A 10,752-nucleotide genomic window follows, 5' to 3' on the forward strand; every position below is an offset into this window, starting at 1 on the left:
CAACAAGTATGTAGATAAAAGTCTCTTATGCTCATCAGTGCTGCATTTATTTAATCAAAAATATAGAAAAAACTGTAATATTGCAAAATGTTATTACAATATAACATAATGGTTTCTATTGTAATATACTTAAAAATGTAATTTATTCCTGTGATGCAAAGCTGAATTTTGAATCAGCCATCTTAAGTGTCACATGATCCTTCAGAAATCATTCTAATATACTGATTTATTATTAGAATGATCTATATTGGATCTATATTGGATTATATATTGCAACAGTTGCCCTGCAAAGTATTTATTTAAAAATTGTGATATTTGTTCGTGATTCTTTGATGAATAAAAAGTTTAACAATGTAAGTATTTGCTATCACTTTTTATCAATTTAACACACCCTTGGTGAATAAAAGTATTCATTTCTTTCAAAAAAAAAAAAAAAAAAAAAGAAAATGAAGAAAAATTGACTTCAAACTTTTGACCGGTAGTGTATATATATATATCTTTTTTTTTTTTTTTTTTTTTAGGGTATTTTTTAGGGTTAATATTGTTCTTTAAATAACATGTAAGTGGGTAAGATGTCCACATCAAAAGAACTTTACAAAAGTGATTTTATGTTTTGGGAGAAAATTTTTTTGGTTGAAATAATGTTACATTGTCATACATTGCATGTAAAAATTCAAACAACATGCTTATTCTGACTTGTACATATTAACATATATTAATAAGGGAGCATATTCAATTTTATTTGTGTTTTAAATGAGTAAAAAATTCTTACTGACAAATAAGCAAAACCTAGAATAGTGGCCAATTTTTTTTAAATGTAGAATTACAGCTAATTAGTATTTGGGGTGAAAGTAATTTGTCTTATAATATGTCATAAATTGATTTTTGTTGAAAATATGCCTGACAAGATTGTTACACTGAATGACATTTTAGTGGGTGTCTACTGTAAATTAGGGAAACATGTAAGATATTTATATTTGCTCAGAAAAACTAAAACAAAAATGCAATTAAATTAAACAGAAAACAAAAAAAATGTTTTACGTGAATGTAAAAAATACATAAAATTGCCTTTTTTCGTCTTTGACCCAAGTATATAAATGTATAGCATTTTAAGGTTTTATTTATATTATTTAGAAATCGTCCAGTCAAACATTAAAAGATTTTTATTGCGAGCATATTTTACCTCAGCAGAGGGTTTGTTTATTCATGGGCAGGCTGATGTACAGTGCGTGCGCAAAGGATTGTGGGCTCGGCGCGTATGTTTCCATCATGGCGGCGTCAATTTCGGGATACACTTTTAGTTCTGTGTGTTATCACAGTGCCAACAGCAATTCCGACCATGTAAGTACTCTGTCACCTGACTTTGAGGGTAAATGTTTAAGGGCACGATCGCATGGCGAAACAACAAACAGCTTATTCAATCAAATCAGAATTAATTCATTTCCCGGTGTCATCTTCCTGGTGTGGCTTCAGATTGACTGTGTGTCAAAACCTAGTGAGCTGACTACCTAGACAGCCTTGATAACATTCAAACCTACGCTAGAATGATCAAAATTCCAAGTCGTTGGGATTTTGGTAGTATTTCATGGCATTTTTAGATATCATAAATCGAATAGAGCTGACTCAGTAACGTTACACCCCTCTAGTGATAAACAGAATGCTGTCTAGATAGGCAGCACAGTGGGTTTTGAGACACCGCCAGGGTGACAGCTAACAAACCTACAAGCCGTAAGGTTTTTCAAGCTTGACAGAAAGTGTCACCGCTGTTTCTTCACTGTATGATCGCTTGTTGTCATAAATGTACACCGCCCAGTAGCGTTCAGTGATTGAAATCTCGTCGATGTCGTCTTATACATGTCAAGATAGTCACATTAGCCGGCTGGCTAACTTGTTTGTCAGCAACAACTGTCAAATGCAAACTTGAATGATTAACAGACATATCAAATAACGTCTTCACAGATTGCTGAACATTTTTAGCCCCTTTATGTCATGTCCTCTAATGCAGTAGTTGAGGGATTAGGAAGTAGGTGATCAGCCACTGACCCTGCATGCTTTGCATAGCTGTTTTGAGCTGGTTAGTCAGGTGTTATGCTTAACCAGTTTTCATTCAGCTATAAATATATGACTGTTTTCTACTGATTTTCCTTATTGAATATTTAGATGACAACCTAGTTTTGATTTGAGCTTGTCTGTATGCATAGTGTTTATACAGTATGTTGCAGTAACCTACACTGCAAAAAATGCTTTTCTAGCCTTTTGTCTTGTTTCCAGCCAAAATATCTAAAAATTCTTAAATCAAGAAGGATTTTCTAGATAAGTAAAAATTATTTTCTTGATTTCAGGAAAAAAAAGTCAAAATTGCATTTTTGCTTGAAACGAACTAAATAATCTGCCAGTGGGGTAAGAAATAAGATTTTTTTTGCTTACCACATTGGCAGATTATTTTGCTTTTTCCTTAATTTTGACTTGTTTTTTCTGAAATCAAGAAAATAATTTTTACTTGTCTAGAAAATCCTTCTTGATTTAAGAATTTTTAGATATTTTGGCTGGAAACAAGACAAAAAGGTCTAAGCTAGAAAAGCATTTTTTGCGGTGTAATTTTAATTTAATTAGGGAAAAAACAGCATTTTCAGTGTGATCTCAAACTGAGCAAATAAATAGACAGGGATGTTGTGTTTCTGTTGTTCTCTCATTGCAGCTGTGTTTAGGAATTTATTGGTTTTCAGAAATATTCAGTGCACATTCATGTAATATAGTAAATTTTGCTATCCCATGAACATTAAAGGTGCAAATTATGTTTGATTAGTTTTTTTTAAATGCGCCAAATGTCTGTATTCTCCCTTAAATGCCATTTGGCCTGTTGCCGTAAAAAAAAAAAAAAAATGTAACCAATTTTTCAATATATGTGACCCTGGACCACAAAACCAGTCATAAGGTTAAATTTTACAAAACTGAGTTGTATACATCATATGAAAGCTCAATAAATAAGCTTTCTATTGATGCATGGTTTGTTAGGATAGGACAATATTTGGCCGAGATACATCTATTTGAAAATCTGGAATCTGAGGGTGGAAAAAAATCCAAATACTGAGAAAATCACCTTTAAAGTTCTCAAAATTAAGTTCTTACGAATGCATATTACTAATCAAAAATTACATTTTGATATATTTATAGTAGGAATTTTACAAAAAATCTTCATGGAACATGATCTTTACTTCATTTCCTAATGATTTTTGGCATAAAAGAAAAATCTATAATTTTGACCCATACTATGTATTTTTGGCTATTGCTACAAATATACCCCGGCGACTTAAGACTGGTTTTGTGGTCCAGGGTCACATATTATTTTTGTTATTAGTTTGTCAGTAACTAAAAACCAACATTTGGTCACAGACTAAATGACAAGTCAAAAGTTTACATACACTTTGCAGAATCTGCAAAATGCTAATTCTTTTATCAAAATAAGAGGGATCATACAAAATGCATGTTCTTTTTTTATTTAGTACTGACCGGAATACGATATTTCACATAAAAGACGTTTACATAAGAGAAAATAATAGTTGAATTCATAAAAATGACCCTGTTCAAAAGTTTAAATGCACTTCATTTTTAATACTGTGTTGTTCAAAGTCAAAGATGTGGCATCAAAAAATAATAATAGCAATGTTTACTTCATTTTTAAACAGTCGTGGGCTGTATTTTGTACCATTTGTTTAAAGTGTCTATTAACGTACAGTCATAATAACTTTGAATCTTGCACTGTCTTTGCCATTGAAGTGCCATTTTATGCCTATTTTAGGAGGGCTTCCTGCTGGGAGAAGTCAGGCAAGAGGAGACTTTAAGCATCAGTGACTCACACATCAGTAGCTCAGAATTCCTCAATGTAATAGGTAAAACCATGGTTGAATTTATTCTTTTTTCCCTAGACAACAGACAAAAGTTTTTAATGACCATTTTAGTTTGGGAAATCAAAACATGATTCATCCCATCCCACTGAAATCCTTGAAGGCTCAAATCACAGACATAACACGTCTCATAGTGAAGACGTGACGACCTTCCTGTGCGAGCAAAGAGACTTAATCAGTTCTAGATATGTCTGATGTAATCTATTCAGTCGCAACCATTCAAAGTTCTGTAGCAGGCTGTCCTGGTTGTCAATAACCTGATAAACCTGTGTTTTTCCAAGTTTGTGTCAGCCAGCATTTCTGATTAAGGCCTGAGAGATAAAGCCTCATGCATCAATGTTGATGTTTTTCACTCAGAAATGCTGGAAATAGCTTGTTTTCGACATTAAGAGATCATGTTTCTGAATTTGGCACTGCTCCCAGGACCCCTTCATCTCTGATCACTTTACAAAGAATTTCACAAAGAACTTCAACATCAAAAGTGGACCGGATAAATCTAATATTTGCAGTAAGATGAGTCATTATGAAGGTCATGTCGTCCTCTAGACAACCTTCAGATCATGATGGCTGAGGTTTAAGAGAGTACAGCCACAGTACATCTGCTAACATATTTTACTTTGTTTATTCCAAGGTTAATGTTGTCTTCTATGCATATTAATAATTACATTTGGACCTTTTGAGCAGTCACAGCATTCTTGCTTTACTCACATGCTGAATATGATTCATCACTCGCTTTCACTTGTTTTTCAGAGGTCCATAATCATGAACCTTGTGCACAACTGTTTAGGTAAGAACTTAAATGTTTATTATGTTATAATTATATGTTATAATAAAAATATAGACTATTATTTTAAAGTTTTGTGTTGGTAAGGTTTTGTTTTTGAAATATGTTATTATTAACAAATATATTTAATAATAGTTAATAAATTCTTAAAATGATTTAATAATTTAATAAAATATTGTATTATGTGTTGAAAAATATTTATTTATTTATCCAATCAAAAATTGTACATTCCAAAAAAAAGGTACATTACCAGTCAAAAGTTTCTGAACAGTAAGATTTTTCATGTTTTTTTTTTTAAAGAAGTCACTGTATTTATTTGATCCAAAGTACAGCCAAAATTTTGAAATATTTTTACTATTTAAAATAACAGTTTTCTATTTGGATATATTTTAAAATGTAATTTATTCCTGTCATTTTAAAGCTGAATTTTTAGCATCATTACTCCAATCACATGATCCTTCAGAAATCATTCTAATATTCTGATTCGCTGCTCAAAAAACATTTATTGTTATTATGTTAAAAACAGCTGAGTAGAATTTTTTCAGGTTTCTTTGATGAATAATAAGTTCAGAAAAACAGCATTTATTTGAGATAAAAAAAATTGTAACATCCTTGCTACATAAAAGTATTCATTTCTATACTTATGTTATACAGACTTTTGAATGGTATGGTGTATAATGAAAACAGAACAGACTTCTTTAAAAAAATCTTACTGTTTAAATACTTTTGAATGGTAGTCTAAAGCTGAATAAAAGTATTCATTTTATTCAGAAAAAAACCCTAAACCTTTGAAAGTGATATTCTGAATATCGTATCACTTCCTACTTGAAGTCTAAAAATCCCTCCTTGCAGCTTTTATGACTATGCAGGTAACGTCAATGAAGAAAATCTCAACAGAATCCTCAAGGACAGAAGAAAAGTAAGCAGTTATTATTAAATATGCATAAAAAACTTAAACAGAAAATTGAATAAATTATTAACAGGTACCTTGACAGATTCTTTGTCCTTTGAAGTTCGACCTTGTGTGTTTAATTCAGCCGACCCACTTCACAATGTCTCTTCTTGCTGAGCAGAATGTTATCGGCTGGTACCGGTTTAGAAGGAACACTCAACAGCAGATGTCATTCAGGGAGCAGGTGATCCATAAGCAGCTGACCCATATACTTGGCATCCCAGATCTGGTCTTCCTCCTCTTCAGCTTCATCTCCACAGCCAATAGTTCCACACATGCTTTGGAGTATGTGCTCTTCAGGCCCAGCAGAAAGTATGTACATGCTGGTATAATACATACTTATCAAAATAATTGCGTGGGGTAAAAGTTCTTTAAATATGATAAAGCCATGATTGTGTTTAACTGTTTAGACACTTGTCTCTTATGTTGTTATTTAATTTGTAACTGATATTGTGTTTATGAATATTTCTGTTGCATTATTTTTATATCTCAGCAGGTATAATCAGAGGATATCTCTAAGCATCCCAAACCTGGGCAACACCAGTCAACAGGAATATAAAGTTTCATCTGTGCCGAACACCTCCAAGAACTACGCTAGTGTCATTAAAGAACATGGGTGAGGCCACCTGACTGCAATGTTCAATGTTTCTCTTTAGCCGTGTTACAAAAGGCTGTTTAAGCTAATTATTGTGTTAATTTGTTTTTAAACTACCATTCAACAATTGAGGATTTTTCACGTTTTTGAAAGAAGCCTCTTATGTTCACATAGGCTGCATTTATTTAATAAAAAATATATAAAAACAGTGATATTGTTAAATAGTAAAACTGTTTGAATATATTTTAAGTTGTAATTTATTCCTTTTCAGCATCATTACTCCAGTCAGTGTCACATGATCCTTCAGAAATCATTCTAATATGCTGATTTGCTGCTCAAGAAACATTAATAATATCAGTGTGGATAACAGTTGTGCTGCTTGATATTTTTCTAGCAACCATGATACAGTTTTTCTTAATTTACTTAGAGTAGTTCACTTTCAAAACAAAAATTTACAGATAATGTACTCAATAATGACCCCTTGTCATACAAGATGTTCATGTCTTTCTTTCTTCAGTCGTAAAGAAGTTCCGTTTTTTGAGGAAAACATTTCAGGATTTCTCTCCATATAACGGACTTCTATGGTGCCCCCGAGTTTGAGCTTCCAAAATGCAGTTAAAATGCAGCTCTAAATGATCCCAGCCGAGGAAGAAGGGTCTTATCTAGCGAAACAATCGGTTATTTTCTAAAAACATTTACAATTTATATACTTTTTAATCTCTACACAGAGTACACACAGAGCTGAACAAGACGAGCATTTGAGGTTAAAACGTATATTAATTCTTTTTTTTTTTTTTTTTTTTTTTAGAAAATAACCCATCGTTTTGCTAGATAAGACCCTTTTTTCCTCGGCTGTGATTTTGAAGCTGCATTTTGGAAGCTCAAACTCGGGGGCACCATAGAAGTCCATTATATGGAGAGAAATCCTGAAATGTTTTCCTCAAAAACATAATTTCCTTACGACTGAAGAAAGCAAGACATGAACATCTTGGATGACAAGAGGGTGAGTACATTATCTGTACATTTTTGTTCTGAAAATGAACTACTCCTTTAATTGAAACTGCACAGCACTTAAAACATAAAGTTTAAACTTTTGCTGCAGTAAATACTTGAATAAGTGATGTAATTCCTTTTTAATTCATAGGACTGAGTTCTTCGATAAGGATGGGGTGATGAAAGACATTCGTGCTATTTTTCAAGTATACAGTGCCCTTCAAGAAAGAGTGCAGGTGAGTTACATGCTTCAAGGGAACCCTGGGCATTATGACATGTATGGCTTAATATAACGTAACTGATGTCTCTTACTGAAATATGTAGTAGAAAACCCATGAAAGATTTACATTGTTAAACACATCCACATCGTTTTATACATATTTTTGGGCTATGGGGGCACTCTTTCAGTAGATTTGGTCTACTAAAAGCCTCAAAGGCATCAGGGCTAAAGTGGAGAGAACAGCGACGTGGGTCTTTAGGAAGTTTCATTCATCCACCGGCATCTTCCCATTCTTTTCTCCTCTTCTTATCGCTAGGGAAGCAGCGAAGACTTGCATCACTTCAATGTATCAGTGTATGTATCAGTATTTTATTTTCCAAGTTGTGTTGTGGTAAAAATAGCAACAGGTAGCGCCAGTAGCTCATGATTAAAACCATTTCATTTCATTAAAATCATGGTGTCCCCCCCATAGTCCAAAATATGTATGAAACGATGTGGATTTTCACAAGGTTTCTGCTACATATTTCTGTAAGATACATAATTTATGTTATATTAAGCCATACAAGTCTTAATACCTGGGTTTCATTTTTAATTTTGGAAAGTTTTGAGCAAAACTTACTTGTTAGAACTAAATAAACATTATTAAAGTTATTTTTATAAGTACATTTGGTTTTGTACATAAGTATATAAGGCTTTGAAAATAACTATAATAAAATCAGTCACTGCTGGGGGGTTTTCCCCGATATATGCAGTTCTAAATTATCCAGGGATAGTTAACCCAAAAAAAGAAAATTTGAATTTGAATTGAAAATTAGAATGACTCGAGGGTGAGTAATAAATGCAGGGCTCGCAAAATTTCAAAATCTCTGGTAGCCCTTCGGGCAGGTACTCTTTAGATTTTGGTAGCACGAAAATGAAATTAACTAGGCCAAATTAAAAAAAAAAAAAAAAATTTAAATATAGAAAATCAGATAGGAGTCTTAAATGGCAATCAAAAATATTTTCAATACCCAAATTTCAAGAAAGGAATTTTATTTGACTATTTACAGGGTATCAGCATAATTTTAAAATATAAATTAAGGGCAATTTGTGACCCTTTTTAAGAGCTGCACAAGTAAAATAAACAGTATGAGTGGGGTTGGACAATGTACGGTAACATATTAAGCCATAAAATGACATGATTTACAGTTCAGATACAGGTTTTCCCAAAAACAAAAATTTTACTCCCATTAAAATGGATAAATCAAGTATATAATTTATTATGTTTATTTAAAACATAAATATTACTGTCTTAATTGTTTAGATTTTTAGAAGGCACATTAACTTCTCACATTTATCAGTCAGTTTTATCAGGCATTATAGGTAAAATGAAATGAAAATGGCAACGACACAATTCTGAGGACAGTCGATTCCCTTCAGATGCATTCATATAAAGACATCCGTGCAGCGTGCATATTTATTCAGTGACATCATTGCCTTTTGAAGTTTAATCCAGCCCTATTGCGCATTTTGTCTTTCTGTCCCTAACTGTAAGACCTCTTAAAATTATAATTAAGACTTTTCTTATATTATTTAACGTATTTAAAAAAATGTAAGGGCCTGCAGAAGCCCTCTCCTTTAAAATAAGGGCAGGCTGGTGAAACATTTTGGTAGCCCGACTGGAAAACACGTCCGGCTAGCGATTTTGCGAGCCCTGTAATGACGTAATTTTCATTTTTGGGCGAACTATCTTTTTAAGCATTTATCTGCTATTTCCGATGACGTTCCAATAATATCATGCATCCCTAATGAATTTTCTGCCATCCTGCAGGCGGTGTGTTCTGAAGTGGATCAAAGTGAACGAGTGAGGGAGAAAATCCAAGAAGAAGTGAACAAGCTTAAAGAGGAAATCGCTCTCAGGAAACGTAACAGCGCTGAGGAAGAGAGAAGTACATACTGATGACTCTATGCATTTGTTGCTTGTTCGACAAAAAAAGGAAACGATTTCTTCTAATACCTTCTCTATTTTCCTCGCAGGACTCCAAGAGGCGGCCGCTGTCACGCTTCCCGATAACTCTGCCTCAGCCCTTCCCGACTCTCCGCACTCTTCGCTGACTCGAGTCGTGCTCTCAGGTCCCCCGGTGGAGCCTAGTTTAGAGAGACCCGTGAACTCGTCATCTCCTCCGATCTACAGCACCACACTGCCTCCAGATTCACCAAGCGCTATACTGCTGCCGCGGCCCCAAGCCGTAGGTTCGCCCGGCCACCCCTCTCCAAGTCTGGGCCTGGGCAACGGAGACGGTTCGAGCTCGGATTCCCTGAACCGCCAGGCCACCGGCCAGGAAGATCAGGAGGATGACGACGATGACGAGGACAGTAGCGAGTACGAAAATTTAGTTAGCGAGCAATTGCAACCACCTTCCACAGCAGATACTGTTACATTAGGACGACCGGCTACCCTGTGGCCCGACGGAGACGCCCACAGCCCACCGGGCTCATAGTAGTTGAACAAACCAACGGGGATATTGATGAACGAACAGAACTAGGTGTGATCGTGAGGTCAGTGGTGTTCAGAACACAAACAAGCACTTGCCTTTTGTGAGTCATGACAATGTTGTACACGTTTAACAGCTCCGTGCAGGGGACGTCATCACGTTTTGACGGACTCCGAAGTGGAATGGAATGATATCCCCATCCGTGTGGATCGACAGGCCCCCTTTTCTCCGTTTCATGCTCTCCTCTCTGAGGTGCATCCTGCTTATCTCGGCGTCTGCTACTCACTGGAGTCGTTTGGTTCTTGCACCATTTACCTCTTGCACTGTTTTGCCTTCTTTTGATCTGCATTTGAATAGAAAAGCAAAGGGAATGATGTCTTTTTTTTGCGGCCTTCAAACACGTGTGAGCTTGTTCATCGTCTCGCTTCATAAATCTGAATGGACAGTAAAAAAATCACAGTTATAATAAGTGCTTAGGACTACGGCTGACACTTGAACAGTTCTTGTTCTAGAAAATGTATTTTATTTTTTGGTTTTATCAGTTGTATTTGATTTGATCGAGTAATATAATGGCCTATTCGAGATCAGTTGGTCAACGATTATAAAAGTTACTTTAATAAGGGGTGCTTGTATTTTCTATGACATATTGTAGATCACCACTAATTTCATTGGTTTCAATCAAACACATTTTTGTCCTAATGAATCAGTCGATTATCCTGTTATTTTCTGCTGCACTTCAAACTTTCACCGTTGAGCTTTAACTGAGTTTTCTGGTTGTAAGGAGCCAATCAGAAAGTGGAAGGGTCAAAATGCAGCATCATCGATCTCA

At 34.6% G+C, this 10,752-nt stretch overlaps 1 protein-coding gene across 1 annotated transcript; it reads left to right on the top strand.

The window, feature by feature from the left end:
- The first annotated feature begins 1,254 nt into the window (after positions 1–1,254).
- abraxas2 (abraxas 2, BRISC complex subunit) lies at positions 1,255–10,543 on the top strand. Its single transcript, XM_073826749.1, has 9 exons — positions 1,255–1,341; positions 3,800–3,890; positions 4,656–4,692; positions 5,542–5,608; positions 5,763–5,953; positions 6,135–6,257; positions 7,381–7,465; positions 9,260–9,377; positions 9,466–10,543. The coding sequence occupies exons 1-9, from the start codon at positions 1,270–1,272 to the stop codon at positions 9,927–9,929; spliced, it is 1,248 nt and encodes a 415-aa protein (XP_073682850.1). The 5' UTR covers positions 1,255–1,269; the 3' UTR covers positions 9,930–10,543.
- Positions 10,544–10,752: the final 209 nt, after the last annotated feature.

Source organism: Garra rufa, chromosome 21 (assembly GCF_049309525.1).
Source record: "Garra rufa chromosome 21, GarRuf1.0, whole genome shotgun sequence".
Classification (NCBI taxonomy): domain Eukaryota; kingdom Metazoa; phylum Chordata; class Actinopteri; order Cypriniformes; family Cyprinidae; genus Garra; species Garra rufa.

Bases quoted from the DNA above. Each gene is read 5' to 3' on its own strand.
- abraxas2 (XM_073826749.1), top strand. From the start codon at position 1,270: ATGGCGGCGTCAATTTCGGGATACACTTTTAGTTCTGTGTGTTATCAC. The intron at 5,609-5,762 runs GTAAGCAGTTAT...CTTGCTGAGCAG, and splicing joins TCCTCAAGGACAGAAGAAAA to AATGTTATCGGCTGGTACCG. The intron at 7,466-9,259 runs GTGAGTTACATG...GCCATCCTGCAG, and splicing joins CCCTTCAAGAAAGAGTGCAG to GCGGTGTGTTCTGAAGTGGA.